General features: G+C 54.6%; 1 protein-coding gene across 9 annotated transcripts in view; it reads left to right on the forward strand.

Annotated features, from left to right (window-relative positions):
• The first annotated feature begins 1,519 nt into the window (after positions 1–1,519).
• PAX6 (paired box 6) overlaps positions 1,520–18,030 on the forward strand; it is a 28,930-nt gene continuing 12,419 nt past the window's right edge. The window contains exons 1-7 of one of the 9 annotated variants that reach the window (XM_081062425.1): positions 8,005–8,123; positions 8,321–8,504; positions 12,410–12,486; positions 12,847–12,907; positions 16,470–16,600; positions 17,392–17,433; positions 17,528–17,743. In XM_081062425.1, the coding sequence (XP_080918551.1) occupies positions 12,898–12,907; positions 16,470–16,600; positions 17,392–17,433; positions 17,528–17,743 (399 nt within the window). In that variant the 5' untranslated portion in view covers positions 8,005–8,123; positions 8,321–8,504; positions 12,410–12,486; positions 12,847–12,897. Of the gene's footprint in view, positions 1,660–6,973; positions 7,165–8,004; positions 8,222–8,320; positions 8,505–12,407; positions 12,487–12,846; positions 12,908–15,050; positions 15,416–16,469; positions 16,601–17,391; positions 17,434–17,527; positions 17,744–18,030 lie in introns of those variants that run through there. The other 8 variants (XM_081062424.1, XM_081062428.1, XM_081062427.1 and 5 more) reach the window with 8 other exon arrangements.

The following is an 18,030-nucleotide window of genomic DNA, read 5'->3' on the forward strand; positions in this document are numbered from 1 at the left end:
AGTAAGATCTCCACGCTTAGACCACTCTGCCTATTCTCCCATTCTCCTCTTCACTTCTACCCTGCCTTCAGGGCCTCGAAGGGCTGAGACCAAAAAAAAAAAAAAAAAAATCAAGTCAGGGAGCTGGCTGGCCCGGTGGAGAGGAGCGAGTAGGCAGACTGCCTGGAGCCTCCTCCCGGCTGGTTGCGAAGCCCCACACCTGTCCAGGTGTGCCCGGGGCGGGAGCGGGAACCTCTCGACCTCTCGTGCGCCATCTGTGCTCCGCTCTCCTTTTGCCGCACCCACCCAAGCAAGGCGAACAGGAACTGGCCCTGGGGCCCTCCTGCCGCCTAGGCGCCAACCTCCGAGCTTCAAGAAACACACGCCCGGGTCTACCAGGGCTAGGCGTCCCACGAGCTGCTTCAAAGCCAATCCACGCCCCACCACTTCCGCTCCTGCCACCTCGTCAAGCGTCCCTGGCTCTCCCGGACTGACCTCTGTCACTTCCAAGTTGGAGACTCGGATGAAGGCTGAGAACGAAGGGAATGGACATTGAGAAGCCTCCTCCCCTGTTGAGGAGAGAGAGACCAGGGAATCACAACGCGAGTTAGGTCCCCATCCCAAGATGCCCGGCTCGATTAAGTTGCGTATCTCCCAATCCATATTGAGTGTAAGGAGAAAACAAGCACAGACCACCAGGTCAGTATCCTGCCCATCCGCCCCAATTTCTGTGGTTTGCTGGGCCCCGGGCAGGGGAATCTTTACTTCAGAATTTGGGACTTTCCTATTTTCCTCCTCTAGGCCACAAAGTCAATAGTTAACCCCCCAAGTCAAAGATTAATAAAGTCACCTACATTTTCTACGTGACTGGAGCCTTTCAACCCAAGGAGGCGCGAGAAGCCAGCGGAGGTGCCGTTTGTGGCTCCCCTCAGAAGAAACCAGCAGCCCTGGAGAGGATTTTGGCCTAACCCAGGAGAAGCAATCGCTCGTTCTTTCCCGGGAGTCCCCGTCTGTGCCTAGCTGGTGACTTGTAAGCCCACAGGCCAGTTTTAGGGTACCCATCGCTCCTTGAGCTCCTCTTGAAAACGATTTCCTCTAGAGGACCCTCTCAACCCCGGTGTAACCTTCGTGTGTCTCTGATAAAGTGACTCCCTCGGGAGTGGAAGGAGGGGGCTAGGTGGGCACCCAGAAAGGTAGCTGGCTCGCCTAGAGGAGGGACCCACGTTCCAGGAGGGAAGAACGTACTTAGTAGGACGAGTTTCTTTGGGGTGACTCAACGCCCTAAGAAAGAGCGGTCGGGTTGGGGTTGGGCTGGGCGTGAGCAGCCAAGGGCTGGGCCCAGGCAGGCCACCGCAGGGCTCGGAGCGGGCCGGATTCGGGGTGGGGAGGAGGAGGCTCCCGCCGGGCCTGAGCGCTGGTGGGCACGGAGCTGAGCCCAACTCTGGCCGCCATGACGTCACGCGCGTCGGGCAGCCAATGAGAACCGCGCTGGCATGGATATTAAGGAAAGTTAGCGCTTGCTTGAGCACCCTCTTTTCTTATCATTGACATTTAAACTCTGGGGCAGGTCCTCGCGTAGAACGCGGCTGTCAGATCTGCCACTTCCCCTGCCGAGCGGCGGTGAGAAGTGTGGGAACCGGCGCCGCCAGGCTCACCTGCCTCCCCGCCCTCCGCTCCCAGGTAACCGCCCGGGCTCCGGCCCCCGCCCGGCTCCGGGCCCGCGCCGCCTCTCCGCTGCCCGCGACTGGTGCCCCCAAATCCAAACCCGCCCCAAGTAGCCCGGGGGCTTGATTTTTGCTTTTAAAAGGAGGCATAAAAGATGGAGGGGAGTTACAGAGGGCGGAATCAGATAGGGAAGGAGGGGCGTCTTGTCTTTGCCTAGAGTGTTTTTCTGCAAAAGTAGCAAAATGTTCCAGTCCCCAGAGTGGACTTCCAGTTGGGTGCTGCGCCGGGTTAAGGGGGGCGGGGAGAGGGAGAGCGGGATCTGCTACTGTCTGCAGAAGCGGTTCGCTACGGTGAGAAATGCAGGGGTGGAGGGGGGGTATGCAGTTTGCACCTAGAACACGCCGAATCACAATCCACCACATTCACGCGTGGAGACGTCCCCATCCGCGCCTGGAGCGTGTGGAAACGCCCCGCCGCGGACCCGGCGAAGTGCAGCAAAAGTTTCCGGCGGTTGCAAAGTGTAGATGGTCGGACCGAAACAAAGTCCTAGAGATGGGAGTTCGTTTCTCAGAAAGGAGCGGAGGACTAAAGAATGCTGCCGGCAGAGCTGGGCAGCGCGTAAAGCCCCCAGCGTGTGATTTGAGCTTCACTTCGCAAGACCTAATAATTAGCGATTCTCACTGAGCTAGAACGCGGGCTCGGGTTACCGCCGGCACTGCGCTGGCTGCCTCGGTGGGAAGCCTGTGAGCGCCAGGGGGCCGGGCCGCTGAGTGCCGGGGAGAACAGCGCCCCGCTACTCTCCTGCCCCCAGACGGCCCAAGCCGGGCTCCAGAAGTTTCTCCAACGCGGGTCAGGGAAGGGAAGACCCCATACTTAGACTCACTCGTGGTTCTGCGGGGCGAAAGTTGCAGAAGGTTCGCCTCAAACAGCCAGGAACGCCTGCGCAGAAGCACCCGCCGGAGGTTGGGAGGCCTCTAGGTCAGGCCGGAGCTCGCCCCTCATTCCCACTTTTGCTCCTGGCGCCACCTCTCTAGACGTTCTGGGTGTTCATCTTCGGAGGACGTTTGTGTCTCAGGCACCTATGACAGGTGCTTGGGACCACTGCCCGACTCCGAGCGGTGGCCGCCCCCTGCCCAGCTCGCTCGGGAAGCAAGGGAACGAGAGAAGTGGCCACCCGGCCGAGCACCTTACCTGAGTCTGGGTCCTCTCCTCGGGTTCCTTTCTCCAGAGTTGAGGGGCGATCAGGTTGCCCACTTAGCTGTGGGAAGTGGACCTTCCCCTCTAGTCATAAATCAAATCCAGCCATCCTCGGGCCTCCTCCCTCATTAGAGATGTTTATTGGAGATTGTGTTTATTCGGGCTGTCACGGCGAGAAAACGCAGTGACATAATTGCCTCTGACCAGAGTCTTTGCGCCGCGCCCAGAGCAAGCCGGGGACCTCCTCTGTCGCCTTCTCACTCCCGTGCCCTCCTTAATCGGAGGGCGTATGTGGTTGGCTGGTCTTTTTTTCCCTCGGACCCTCTCTTGTAATTTGAATTATTGAACGAGCTACTATTCAAATATCCCCAGGGCCTGGCGTTTACTTATTTATTTATTTTAGAATTTTAAAGGAAAACCGGAGGGAGCTTAACGCCCCTCCAGGGCGGAAGGGGGCAGCGCGGGAGAGATGGAAAGAGAGTCCCTCTCGCTGCGCAAACTTTCTGGCAGGTCCGGCTGCCGCGCGCGGAGGCCAGACACCACCCGGCGCCGGAGCCTGGCCTGAGCGGTGGGGAGCTCACCCGGAGGAAGGGATGCCATGGATATTGGTGGTGTCATATGTTGTTTTATTTTTCATTGTCTCATCTCGGGAGGAATCTGAGGCTTCAAGGGCCTAGGCTAAGGATTCTTAAACTTTCCCGGCCGAACTCCTCGAACCAACCTGCCGCTCCTCCCCCGCCTTTCGCCCCCGCTGCCCCCCAGGCTTCAGTTTTCCCCGCTAGGCAGGTTTGTAAGTCACCATCTGTGAGACTGAGTTAGGAAGTGATGAAAAGCGCCGAATTGTTCTCTAATTGAAAATACTTTTTTTTTTTTTTTTTTGGTGACCAGGCTGACAAATATGTGGGATCCCGGCTTTTGATCCCTCACTGCTGCCTCTATTCTCCAATCGCTAATAAAACTCGCATTGAGCCCCTTAGTGCCTTGATTAACAGGCAGATTAACTCTTACTGGGGTGGGGAACAGCTTGTCCCAATCAATGTCATTTTAAGAGCCCGTCAGGATACGCTTAGCTCCGGTTCCCTGGCTGCTCGCGCAAACCAGCCATGACATTTGCTCCCTCCCCCACCCCCAGCCACATACCCCCCAGCAAAGCCCCTAGTTCCCGGCCCGCGTGTTCCCTGCTCCACGCCAGGACAAATGCTAGACTCGGTCCCTGGCCTTTAAAATAGGCAGCTGTTAGAGAAGGGATCTCTAGGTCTCGAGAAGGAACCGAGGTGGCCTTGGCTTTCTTTTCGTTTGAAGCTGAACTCTTGACTCTTGAGGGCGGAGGTTACAGTGAAAAGAGAGTTGGGGAACCGTCGCATTGACAAAAATGGAAAGCAAACTTTTCCTGGGAACCCTGTTTGCAAAAATCAGAGTACCACTGATTGCAAATGTCCCACACATCAGGAGTTTTAAACCTGATTCCCATCTGGACAGCAGCATGTAGAGTTAGGGAACCAAAGGCTGAGGAGTCCCGGGATCTCTTGGCTAGGAAACACAATTGGACAATGATTTTTTAAAAAGTGTTTGGGTGAGAGGTAGAGAAAGAGAGACGCTTGCCTCCTAATGTGAATGGAAGAGGACGGAACCTACTTGCCATTTGGCAGGACGGGAGGTAAGGCGAGGGCACCGCGGCTTTCCCCAGCCGAGCGTGACCACAGCCTGCAGGCGCTACCCGGCCGGCTCCCGGTTCTCTTCTGCTTCCCGGCGCTCGGGTCTCTGCGAGGCTGCGGGCTGAACTAGAAATCTGCAGGTTGCTAGGGAAAGGATGGGGGGAAAGGCCTCGTGTGGAGGAGGCACCCCAAACTGAGCGGCAGAGGTGGGTGCCTTTGCCTTTCGTGCTCGTTTGACCCTTTTCATCAGCTCTGCTATCGAGGGAAGCCAGCTTCCCAGGGCCAGCAAAGAGAGAACCGCTTGAGGCTCTGCAAATTGACGCAGGTGTCTGCGGAGACTTTCCTCCTTCAAAGGAAAGCTCTTCTCCAGCCTCCCCAGAGCGCCAGCACTGCGCCTCTGCTTGGCGGTGGGAAAGTGGCAGTTCAGAGGTGTCACAACACCGGGTGGAAGATCCTTGGTTCCGAAGCCGTGCGCCGAAAGCACATCTCCCGAAAACTGGTCACGTTTTTGCCTTGCCAGAGGCCACCTTCGGACCGAAAATCTAGGGAGTGGGCACAGGCGAATGCCTGGGACCGCTGGGGGTGAGATGCTGCCTGATCTCACATTTACCAACCAATACCCGCCAGAGGCTGCCGGCGCTCTGGGGAGCTGCGAGCCCCCGGCGAGACTTTCTCCGCACAGAGAGCCTCCCCCTACCGGGTGGGATGACCCCAGCCCCCGAGGGACCAGGCCGAAGAGCTGTCCTCTTCAGGCTCCAAAAGGCGGGGGGTGGGGGGGAACATCTTGGGGAGAGGCGGGAAAAGGCAAGACAGAAACGGAAGGCTCGATCCCGCCGATCCCCCGCCCCCGCCTTGGAGGGCAGCATGCGGGCCTCCGTGGTGTTGGAAGCCACAATTAAAATGGCGACCTGCGAGCTGTCTCAGTTTTGCTCACACCTCTGCCCCTGGCGCGCTGCCCCTCCGTCCCAGCACCCACAACCAGCTGCGTCGCCCCCAGAACACGTACTTGGCAGCGGGCGCGAGGCGCCCCACACCGTAGAACAGAACCCCCCCCTCACTTTGAAACTAGCCCAGAAAGAACAGGGAATCTCACTCTCCATCCCTCCCCTTAAACTTTGAAAACTCTGCCTCCCTCAGGGCTGAGCTACGCCTCCAAAATATATTGACACACTGGAAGCAACCAACTCGTTTTTGTTTCTTGTTTGTGCAGAGGGGTTTCCAAGAGTCCTTCCCGGAGCCCCCACCCACACCCCCACCCATGACGTCAGTGGCATTCAAACCCGGCTCCTCGCTTCTTATGATTTTTGTTGTTAAAACTTTTCTCCGAGGTGAGATGGGACTGGGGGGTGGGAGAAGGAGCCCATTAAAAGAGCCAGTGCCCAGGGGGGAAATAGCAACCAGATTATGGCGGCTTCTTTCCGAGGCAAAGTTTAAGAAGGTGCTAATCCACTCGGTTGCTAATTTGACAGGTTGTAAAAATGATATTCGCCTCCAGTTCGGACAGAATCTGGGCCTCCCCCCAAGCCCCTCCGCTTATGCCCAGGGGACTTGAGTTCAAGCTTCTTGAATGCTTGTTTGAGAAGTAAAAAGGGAGAGAAGGAGAAGGCAGACTCTCGCTGGTCTGGGACCTTGGTCCGCAGTCCCACGTCCCGGGACCGGGAAAAGTCGCGGTCCTACGAAATCTCACGTAGGAGGCCGCTGACCCCGGCGCCGGGCGCCACCTGCTTGGTTTCTGGCCTGTTTTCTCCTGGCGCAGAGGGCTCGTGGGCCGCGGGAATGGCGGTTCCCAGGCCCAGGAGGTGAGCGGGTTGTGAGGCCCCAACCCTGGGCCCAAGCTGGGGAGGCCTCCGCTTTTCCTGAGCTCTGCCCAAGCTGCTTGGTCGTGGCGTTAGCAGGTCCCCGCAGGGGACGAGAGTATGAGGCCTATCCGAGGCCCGCAGCCCAAGGCAGCCTGCAGTCCTCACGGCCTCAGCGTCCCGGGGTGGCTACCGCGCCGTGGGTCAGCACCGAGTTCAGGGTGCACAGACTTTATTGATGAGTTCTGACTTTCGGCACTTTCCATAAGTCAAGAGGAGTTAAGTGTACCCGGTGGTAGCTGTTTCAGCCTCCCTGCCCCAACTGTTCCAACCCTATTCTTTGCTGGGTCCTGGGGTATGTCCCCCATCCCCAAACTTCCCCTTTCCCGGAGACACGGCGTGCAAGGTCCGATAGAGCTCGGGACTTCACGGGACTAGGCAGCCGCTCCCTCCCTTGTCACCTTAACTGCGGGGCGCCAAGGGGCGCCTTTGGAGTGTACTGAGGTGTGTCCTAATCGTCCGGCATTCAACAAATGGACTTCTGGTGTGTGGTCAGAAGAGAAAAGCCATTTACTTACTTTCCTCCCCGGTTTTCTGGCAACAGCTGAAGGGGAGCTGCTTCCGTGGACTGAGCAGACCCAGGAAAAGGAATCGTGGTGACGAGACACACGCACCACACACAGATAACCGGTGGCACACACCCACACACCGACATCTCCGGCGAGGACACACACACACACACACACACACACACAGAATCTCTCCCAGCATTGGTCACCTTCCTCCCTCTTATCTCCCCCTGGCGTCCCCTGCTCTCGGGAGCCTGGAAAAGCAGCCGCACTTAGTCAACAAATGGCACGTGGGAGAAGTTGGTGAGTGTTTGGTGAGGACTCTTCAGGGCTTTTCACAAGAACCCTCTGTACACAAAGTAAGTGGCGTGTTTGCTCGGGCCTCTCCAGCCCGGCTGTGCCTCCGCTCCGCTGCGCACCGCGGCTTCCGAAAGGAGAAAGAACAGAAGAAAGGGCCGGGGGGGGGGGGGAGCGACGGGGGGGGAATGGGCAGGCCCGGGAGGCCTGGACTGGGAAGGCCGCCCGGCCTCGCCGAGTTCCCAGCCCCGAGGCCTTCTCTCGGCCTAGCTTCGCCTCGGCCTCCGCCGTAGTGATGCTGCCGGGACCCAATGCCGCTTACGTCCCTTTTCTTCACTGCACAGCCAGGTGGGCTAGGGCGCGGCCACTGCTGTGCTCGGCGTCGCAGAGCTCAGGAGGAGATGGGGTAGGGGCGGGAAGCGAGAGCGGGGGCGGGGCGGCAGGCCATGCTGCGCTGGAGTTGGCACGAAAGGGTTACGCAGAGATGCAGAAACTTGCTCCCCCCTTGAGTTGGGAGTCCCGCGCCCAGCTTAGGGTGGTGGCGGGTGCGACCCCCAGCCCAGCGGCCTTCACTCGACCCCTCAAGTTCTCGGCCACAGTGCGGGCGGCGCTGACTCCCGAAGCGCTCCGAGCCTAGAGATGTCGGCGAGCGCCAGATCCAGAGCCTGGGCGCGGGGGCCCAGCGCCGGGGAGAGGAGCAGGACCCACCGCTGGAGCCGAAAACAAGTGTATTCATATTCAAACAAACGGACCAATTGCACCAGGCGGGGAGAGGGAACATCCAATCGGCTGGCGCGAGGCCCCGGCGCTGCTTTGCATAAAGCAATATTTTGTGTGGGAGCGAGCGGTGCATTTGCATGTTGCGGAGTGATTAGTGGGTTTGAAAAGCGAACCGTGGCTCGGCCTCATTTCCCGCTCTGGTTCAGGCGCAGGAGGAAGTGTTTTGCTGGAGGATGATGACAGAGGTCAGGCTTCGCTAATGGGCCAGTGAGGAGCGGTGGAGGCGAGGCCGGGCGCCGGCACACACACATTAACACACTTGAGCCATCACCAATCAGCATAGGTGTGCTGGCTGCAGCCACTTCTCTCACCCACACTCTTTATCTCTCGTTCTCCAGCCGCTGACAGCCCATTTTATTGTCAATCTCTGTCTCCTTTCCAGGGATCTGAGAATTGCTCTCACACACCAAACCAGAAGCATCCGTGGAGAAAACTCTTACCAGCAACTCCTTTAAAAACACCGTCATTTCAAACCGTGGTCTTTAAGCAGCAACAACAGCCAAAAAAAACCCCAACCAAACAAAACTCTTGACAGGAGCTTTGACGAGAAAGGATGCCTCATAAAGGTGAGTCCGCTGCTTTCTTCTCGCATCATTCAATTGCAATATTCAGGCAGGTCTCCCCCGTCCTCCCCCTTCCTTCCTCCCCTCTCGCCGGTCCCCTCCCCCACTGCTACGCCGGGAGAGTTGGGCCGGAGAAGTTTCCACGCAGGAGCCCAAACTTTGTACTTCCAGCGAAAGCCCGCGTCGGAGGGCGACGGCCGGCGAGCGGGAGCGGCGCAGGGTTCGGGGCGGGCGGCCGGCTCACCCCCGGCGCCAGCGCGGGCTGAGCTCGCTGCAACAGCCGAGGCTCGGGGCGCAGAAGCAGCCGGGGCTCCCGGCCCCAGCGTCGCCAAATGCTCCCCGCCGGCGGGAGAGGACGAAGAGGCTCTGCGGTGTCCCAGACCCGAGAACGGCTGCAGGAACCAGCCGCCGCCGGCTGCTTTGTCCAGCCGAGGGCCCCGCGAACACGCAGAGATCGGGCGTGCCGAGGAAGCGGCGAGGGAGCCGGCTTGCCGCGCTGCGGTGCGCTCGCCCGACCTCCGGCTTTGTGCTGCACTCGGCCCGGGTACAGAAGTCCGCTGGCTGTCGAGCACCGAGGGGCACCGCGCCCGCCGCCAGCCGGAGCAGAGTCCACCCGCAAGGCAATCGCACGCTGGAGGCAGAGAGAAAGAGCGAGTGAGCGGGCGCCGGGAAGGAAGCCACCAGGCCAAAGCGGTCGAACGCGCGCTCGGAGGGAGCTCAGAGGCAAGAGGAAGGATTGTCAGCTTCCAGCAAGCCCCCAGGCTCTTGCCCCTAACTTGAGCGCAGAGCTCGGAACTTGAAAACTCTGCTCCCCAGGCTTCCCCCAACCTTCGCCCTCGCCCTGCGAAAGCTGGGGTCTTCCCTGTTCTCCAGCCCCCAGCGCTCGGTGGGTATTTTTCCTTGTCTTTGACAAAGCTGCACCCGGTGTTGCCATTTCAACAAGTTTGGAGGTGGAAAGGTGGATTGCTTTTTTGTTTTGTTTTGTTTTTCTATCCAAATCCCGATTTTTTTTTTTTGGTGAGTTAAAAAAATCAATATGAAAGCATTGGCTTTCTCCTTCATCTGATCACATCATCTCCCAGCTAATTAGTCTGAGTAATTTGAGAGCTTTCCGATTGATTGCAAGACCTCAGGAGGAAAAGTGTCTTTTCAAAGTTCATAAAGTTGTTGCCTCTTTCCTTGTGCATATTTTCTCAGTCTCCCTGCACCATAATAGCTCTGAATTTTAGCAAGTGTAATTGGGGGGAAATGGAGTTGAATTTCAAGTGGAAATGCTTTCTTTTTTTGAGTGCTAAACCCCGGCACTCTAGTCTTGAGTGATTTCTAGAAAGTTTAGAAACAAAGTGAGTGTGGTATCCTTTTCTCTCATATTCTACAAAGCTCCCTAAGCCATTTTGGAGGTTTAACTCGAACTTGGGGAGATTGAGGAGGGGGAGGGGGCAGAAAATAAAATAAAAAGCAAAGAATTTGAAAGCCTCGCAGTTCACGGAGGAGAAATAACAGTTGTTGTCATTGACATTACATTTTTTTGTTTTGTTTTATAGCTGGTGACCTTTGCAAATGTCTGAAGGCAATTTGATTAGTTATCTTACTTGGCCCTAGAGAGTAAAACTTTGTCATCTTAATTGCTAATTACTCTTTGGCTGGTGGCCGGGAGGGCCGAAAGTAAGCTCTCCTCTTCACTCAAGCTAAGGAGTTTGGGGTTGGATTTTGAGAATTAAGTCATTAAGACAACAGTATTTGAAAGCTGAGGCTAGTGTTGGGGATGGGGGAGGCAGTGGCCTAGTGGACCAGGGCCGTGGTGACTTTCAGGTGTCTGGAGACTCCTCGTTCCTGGCTGGGCTCTAGGAAGCCCCGGGCTGAGCTGGGTGGGGGGCTCTGGCTGTGTCTGAGGGGGAGGGGTCCTAGCCTCTTCCCGAACGACTGCTTCCGGAAGTCAGTGTGCCCCGGGTCCCGGGTTGCTTTTGCACTAAGTGTTAATAATTACTTAAGTAATTAGATAGCCTCTTAGCCGAGAAGAGGGTGGGAATGGAGCAGAACCGGAACTTGAAACGCTTCCACCTTCCCAGATGCTTCGAAAATTAATTGGTTAGTACTCTCTGGAATCAGCTTCTGAATTTTTAAAAATGCCCTCAAGAATGTACTGGCCAGGATGGGGGCATTCAGTTGTGCTTGAGTACAGAGTGGGTTACGGAGAGGAGTTCAAGAAGTTGTACCCGTTCTAAGGGAATTACCCTGCCCCTTTCCCTGCCTGTTTTCTCTTTGCAGAGTCCTATTTTGAAGGTAGAGAGGACAGATTCTGCTTGAATTTGGGGGTTTCTGCCCGGCCAGGGTATTACTATGGTCATGGGGACTATAACACTGGGAGTGAAGCTTTGAGATCCAAGCCAGCTAGGGATAACTAGGTAGCCCTCTGCCATTTCCAATATTTACCAGGCTGCATTTGGAAGCTGGTAAAAAGTCCCCTTCTTAAGTTTATTTTTTATGGATTTAAGCTGCCTCCTAGCTAGTTAATACATTAGACCATGAATGGCCTTGGAGAGAAAAAAATGTGCTTCTTGGAATTCCTTTCTTGCAGGCAGGCAAAATTAATAATCAGAATAGGCAAAACAGGAAAAAATGAATATTTTTGTTTTTTTTAACAGGGAGAAATGATGCTGTGACTATTTAATTATTTTATCTCTCTCTCTCTCTCTTTCTCTCTCTCTCTCTCTCTCTCTCTCTCTCTCTCTCTCTCTCTCTCTCTCTCTCCCTTTTTCAAACCTCTGAATAGGCTCTTTATTGTAATTCTCTCTTCCCAATTGAGCTCCCCACGGTGCCGTTGTATCTTTTTACAGCCCCTAACAACTCACACCAGTAACACAATTACCTCTAGATATTTATAACAAGAAATTACTTTTCTATTTTCTCCCCCCTCCCCCAGAACCTTCTTCTTAGGGGAAGGCAGGGAAGAGGTGGTAGAGGGCGAACCTTGGGGGACACAGACTAGGTCAGGATTTACTAAGCTAGAAGTGTCCCTCTGTTTTCTTTGTGAGTTGGTGGGTTGTGGGTACGTGTGGTTGGAAGCTGTGTTGCTGGTTAGGGAGACTTGGTTTTGCTCTTTGGGTTTGGGGAGAGCTAGAGAATAGAAGCCATTGTTCGCTGCCTGTAGGCTTTGTCGACCACGCTCACCCCCTCCTGTTCGTACTTTTTAAAGCAGTGAGGCGAGGTAGACAGCGTGTGTCACAGTACAGTAAAAGGGAGGAAGAGCTAAACACCAAAAGAGAAGTTAATCACAATAAGTGAGGTTTGGGGGGGAGGAATGTTGGGCTCGCCACATTCAAAGCTCCAGGAAGGCTGGGAGATGGGTGGAGTGGGGGCCTGACTCGGAAGCTTTGAAGGGAAGAGTGAAAGATAAAGGGGTAACCGGAGAGTTGGGTTCTGGGGGCCTTGGGGCAACTCAGTTGGGGCAACTGAGGTGGTGAAATTCCCTAAAGAGGGAGTATGGCTCGGCAGCCCTCCTAATCAGTCCCAGTCTGCACCCCCAGACACCTGAAGTTCTGAGGTCCTCTTCATCTCACCTCTAAACTTCAGGTATTAGTCCTCAGCCTCTACTCCTTACCCCACGGTTTCTCTTGTTTTCCCCCCTCCCCATCTGGATATTTTTGCAAAATGGGACCCCGACTTGTCAGATTCTCCAATTCTCCCAAGGCAACAGGCCAGAGTAGCCACTTCTAAAAGGTGGTGAATTCTGCAGGAGAGGCCACTAAAGAAAATGTGGGTGCAAATCTGGGATTTAGGGTTTTATGGCAGTTTGAGCCCTAGATATGTTTTTTTTTTTTTTCTGAGAATGTGGCTCGGAGAGCCCATGGGCCTATGCTTTTGAGCCACAATTTGACATACCTTTCTCTCCTTCTGTTTTATCTTAGGGGGAAGACTTTAACTAGAGGCGCGCAGATGTGTGAGACCTTTTATTGTAAGAGTGGACAGACATCCCAGATTTCAGGCAAGTTCTGCAGTGGCTCGAAAGCTGCTTTGGGCTCTAAAACCCTAAAGAGTCAGAATGCTTCTTCATTGTTCAGATAGAATAAAAAATTCAAAATCGAGTCAGCCTTTCTCCTGATTAAAGGGTTAACTACTTAAGGATTTTGGGGAAAACAGACTAGGAGTATTGGTGTATTTTATTTGTAGATTGTGCATGCACTGGAGGGCAGGGCTGGATGACCCTCAGATCTCCCCCAAGTGATTAAGTGGATCATTTCCTAAAGACGGGGCATTCTCCTGTCCTGGCTCCAGGTCATCCTCTGTAGCGAAGTAGGCCTACCTGGTGCGAGCCCAGGATTAACGCCTATATTCTTGCTAACAGAGCCCCATATTCGAGCCCCGTGGGATCCCGCGGCCCCCAGCCAGTGCCAGCATGCAGAACAGTAAGTGCCTCTCTGGTGTTTGTCTGACCCGGCTGGGGAAGCGCGAACCTCAGGGGAGTGTGCAGAGGTTTGAGGTACCCCGGCAAGAGGGAAAAGCCCTGGGCACTCAAGGCAGCTGTGCCCCTGTCCTCGACCGGCAGCTGGAGAGGGAGGGCGTTTATTCTGCAGTTCTCGCTCCTGTTAGAACAGGGGCTGGGCCCTTCAGAACTGCCCGCTTGAGTTTGCGAAGTTGAGGTAGAGAAACCCCATCCCCCCAAATCCTGTAACACACACCCCTCCCCGCCTCTGCCCGGACTCTGACCCCAGAGAGAGGGGCTGGGCTGAGCAGGGAGGGGCGGAGGCTTCTCCTGTTTGCGAAAGGAGAAGGAGGCCTCTTTGGGTTTAGCCAAGACTGAAAGTCTCTACCATCCAGGCGAGGTGGGGGTGGGGGCTCTCCTCCCCCAGTCACTCGCAGAGCAGCCCCTCCCCTCCCCACCCCAGCTCTGGGCCTAGAAGGCAGAGAGCAGGACACTCAGGCCGGCGGTGGGGTGTAGGTGGTAAACTGGAACCATGGGGCTGTTATGCAGCGCTAGCCTGGCGAGAACAGGTTTACTGGTTCTGGGAAGAGAGTGGAAGTTGAACCAAGGAGATGGGAAAGCCCTGTTCTGGTAGTTGCAACTCTCTGGGTGCTGGTCATTCCTAGGCCCGCAGTGCCTTTGATTTCTGGGCTCCTGTGCTTCCCTCGTTACCTCTGTCCAGACCCCTTGGGCCCCCAGTCCACCTTCCTGCTTAATGCATGCGTGTTGGTATGTGACACGGCTAGTCTGAGCCTAGGCCTGGGAGCCTGGAGGCTCAGTGAAATCAGGCCCTGGTTGAGGTGCAGGGACGGGACATGGCTTAGGGGCTCAGCTGTAGTAGGAGTGCAGAAAGACCTAAGTCTTCTAGCAACCTTCCCTTGCCGAACTGCGGACTTAGGAGGGTCTCGAGCGCCCGATCCTTCTGTCCAGGAAGGGCTAGCTGCCCTCTGGCTGTTCCGGCGGCTGGTGGGCACCAAGCTTAGGAGAGGGCGCAAAGGTGGCGAGCTTCAAGGCGGGTTAGTTGTGCATAACCTGCCAGACCCCCCTCCCCTCGCTTGGCCCGGGAGGCACCCTTCTTGGCGAGGTGAAGGCTTCTGCCCACACCTCCTGGCTGCTGGGTTCTCTCCCTGCAGCTGACTCCCCAGGCGTAGGCTTTCCGGCAGGCCTGGCTGGAGCGCGCAGCGCTGAGCGTTTGCCGTTGCGGCCTGGCTGGAGGGCCCCGAGGGGCGCCGGGTCGGGGGCCGGCCTGCAGGGCTTTGTGCCGCTCGCTCCCGGGTGTGCGCGAGGCGCAGAGCATCCAAATTGACACCATATGTTTTCCTATTAGATGCTTCTCGGTCGAATTCTAGGCGCATAATCATCGCCACTCGGCGAGAGCGCCAGCCGTCCCCAGGGAAGGGACACAATGATTGAGGCTTAACCTCTGAAGGGGAACTTAGAGCAGCGTTTCCTCGCTGCCATTTCTATGCTGGCAAAGGCGACCTGGCCCTGGCGTCTCCTGGGTGCGCACCCGTCCCATGTCGCGGCGGAAGTGGTGGGCACATTCTCTTTTGCAATGGGGAGGGGAGAAGGAGGAAGGTCTAGGATAAGTCGGCCCCACATGCCTTGGCATTCGTAGGTTGAGCGTTGCCTAGGCTGTGCGTGTAGTTTGGAAAGTCTTTCTTGGTCTCTCTCTGGGACAGCCTTTCTCTTTCCTGGAAGGCTCCATTTGCCCAAAGGGGAGGCTGGGCAGCTGGAGCGGTAGATGGGTCCAGCGAAGCAAAGGAATACGTTAACGGAACCTAGGAGAAACCGGAAGCGCGGACTAGGCCTTGCTCTGTTGGAGAAAGTGTCCCTGCGATGTCCCCGCCCGGTGCCCAGATCCCCCAAACGCCTGTCACTTCTCATCGAGTTGAGGCTCCGGTTCCCCCTTCTCAGTGAGGCCCCCCCTCCGCCCCAAGCCTTTGGCTACCCTGAAAACACGGCTCCCCTCGAAGGGGAAACGAGTGCAGTTCAATCTCCTCTGAGTGATCTACAAATAGGGACGGAAAGGGTCGTTTTATCACGGTCCCGTTTGTCGTGACGATGCAATTTCCCGGAGCGGAGCACTGTCACAAAGTGACAAGGCTGCCACAAGCGCCCCGACTGATCTTTTCAATTAGCCTTCCATGCATGATCCGGAGCGACTTCCGCCTATTTCCAGAAATTAAGCTCAAACTTGACGTGCAGCTAGTTTTATTTTAAAGACAAATGTCAGAGAGGCTCATCATATTTTCCCCCCTCTTCTATATTTGGAGCTTATTTATTGCTAAGAAGCTCAGGCTTCTGGAGTCAATTTATCAGAGGCTCCAAGGAGAAGAGAGGAGAGAAGTGGAGAGGAGAGGAGAGTAGAGAAGAGGAGAAGAGAGGAGAGGAGAGCTGAGCAGGGAGCCACGTCTTCTGGAAGGACTGCTCTCTAGAGTCGGGGCTGCAGGTTGGAGATTTTTAAGGAAGTGGAAATTGGCAATTGGCTCTATTTGTGTGCCTGTGGTTTCTGGGGAGGGGGCTACAGAGAGGTGCTAACTTCCTCTCCCTATTCTCTAACATTAGACAATAGGGTAAGGTTGTAAGATAATAAGATAAAGGAGGGGTGGGGGACACTGGTGTGGTCTTTTCCTTTTCTTTTCGCGTTTTGATTTTTACTAATACCTGTCCTTGGCTGTGGGGAGAGCCGAGATCAGCAGCGGAATTAAAACGAGCTGTGGCGGCTGTGAGCAGACTCCCGGCTCCAGCCCCACTGCGGCAGCCGGACTACTTTGTGGTTGGGGCGAATCTGGGACTCTGACCCTCACGCCTGCAGTGAAAGCGCTGAAACCCAGGTTGGGGTTCGCCAGCCACAGATTAGCTGTTCTGGTTCTTCTCCACTCTTTCCCCCTCTCTTTTCCTATATATGTAGTTTTAACCCTGGTGCTTGTGCTGTGCCTTCGCCAGAGTTTGGAATGTGACAGCAAACGTTTCTGGACTCGAGCGTCCATGGGAGTGCTGAAGGGCTGTACGGTTTGCTCTGACAGTTCCAACAATGCAGAGAGCTTGGAAATTCAGTGTGGGTTTTCTAGAACCACAGTTTGCCATGACACTCAGAGGGGATCTTTGGGAGGATATTTTTAGAGCCGGTTGTTTGCACCTTGTGGGTTCAGGGGCTTGCTGGGGTGTTTATGAAGAGGGACAGTGGGCTGGGGGCACTGCTGGCGTGATGGCGATAGAGAGGTACGTGTGTTCTTGCTAGTCGGCATGTGTCTACCTGTATGGTGCTTCTGCAGTCCAGTGGGCAAGAGCGCGGCTGTGTTTGGGGCTGGGCTGCCCGATGCTCGGCTTGGCTGCGTGGTCCTGTTGTCGTTTTTGATCGATAGCGGGGACCTGATCACCAAAGTTGACAGGGAGCTGAGGATGCATTGTGGATGTTTTCTCCTCCTCTTCTTTTTCCTCCTCCGCTTCCTCTTCTTTCTCTTTCCTCTCCTCTCCTCTCCTCTCTGCTCCCCTCCCCTCAGGTCACAGCGGAGTGAATCAGCTCGGTGGTGTTTTTGTCAACGGGCGGCCACTGCCTGACTCCACCCGGCAGAAGATCGTAGAACTAGCTCACAGCGGGGCCCGGCCGTGCGACATTTCCCGAATTCTGCAGGTGATCCTCACGGCGCCGCCCCACTCGCTGCCCCCGTGGCCCTCCACTTTCAACGCCCTCTCATCATTTCTTACTGTAAACGCTGCTAATTATGGACCCCCCCACCCTCATCCACCCACCCCAGACCCCACCCCACTCCCCTGTCTTCCCACTTGTCCCTTTCCTTCCACCAACCTTCCCTGTCTCTTTCAACTTGGGTCAGTCACGTAAAATAACTCATCCGCTTAAGAAAAAAAAAATCTGTCAATTAAAAAAAAAACCTTTGTCTTTTTATTTGGTAAGAAATTAATTGTGATAACAGTTTATGAACTATAATAAGCCGAGTTTTACAAAACCAGCATAATTTCATTCCCTTCTCTCTCATCCCATGCTTACCTCAGATGTGGAGATATCTGTTTGCATTCTTCATGTTCATGAAGACTATATATTGACTTTAAAATGACAAATGCTATTTACCTCCCTCCCTCCAATTGACACTTACCCAAATGGATATTTTTTTAAAAGAAAAATAAGTGAAAATTCAGTTTATGTTCCCCTTTGCTCTTACAACGTAACACCACTTTAAGCAAGGTCAGCACAAAAAATTAATCTGACTTCGTTTTGATGCATCTTCAGGCAATGTTTAAGAAAACAGTTTTTTTTAAAAAAAACTTTTAAATTAGTTTTTTTTAGTTCAAATTGTTTGAAAGTATCATCATATTTGTAGTTTTTAGGGCTACAAATGTAATTTTAAGAAAAAAGCTCTCTACAGTAAGTTCTCGTACCATTGAAGGTATATTTTTGTGTTATAGACCCATGCAGATGCAAAAGTCCAAGTGCTGGACAATCAAAACGTAAGCTTGTCATTGTTTAATGCATACTTAAACAATTTTATTTTTGTCTTGAAATTATTAATAATGTGGTTTTCTGTCCACTTCCCCTATGCAGGTGTCCAACGGATGTGTGAGTAAAATTCTGGGCAGGTATTACGAGACTGGCTCCATCAGACCAAGGGCAATCGGAGGTAGTAAACCGAGAGTAGCGACTCCAGAAGTTGTAAGCAAAATAGCCCAGTATAAGCGGGAGTGCCCGTCCATCTTTGCTTGGGAAATCCGAGACAGATTACTGTCCGAGGGGGTCTGTACCAACGATAACATACCAAGTGTAAGTTCATTGAGAACATCCCCCCTCCCTGCCCTACGCTTCGTGCTCTGTCCTCTTTACCATACATCTTTTTTCACCTCCTCCTGCTCTGCTCCCTCCCAGTGTTTCTCTGTCTCTATCTCCTCCCGGCTCCACATAGGTCTCCTCTGTACCTGGGGCTATTGAGAGGAGCATCCCGACTTCTTTTTTTGACTTTCCAGAAAATGGGAGTCAAGTGTGGGAGTTGTTCACCTCATTTGCATACTGCTAAGTAAAGGGCAGAGGCACCCGGGAAAAGGCTCTTGAAT

Source organism: Rhinolophus hipposideros (assembly GCF_964194185.1).
Source record: "Rhinolophus hipposideros genome assembly, chromosome: 10".
NCBI lineage: Eukaryota > Metazoa > Chordata > Mammalia > Chiroptera > Rhinolophidae > Rhinolophus > Rhinolophus hipposideros.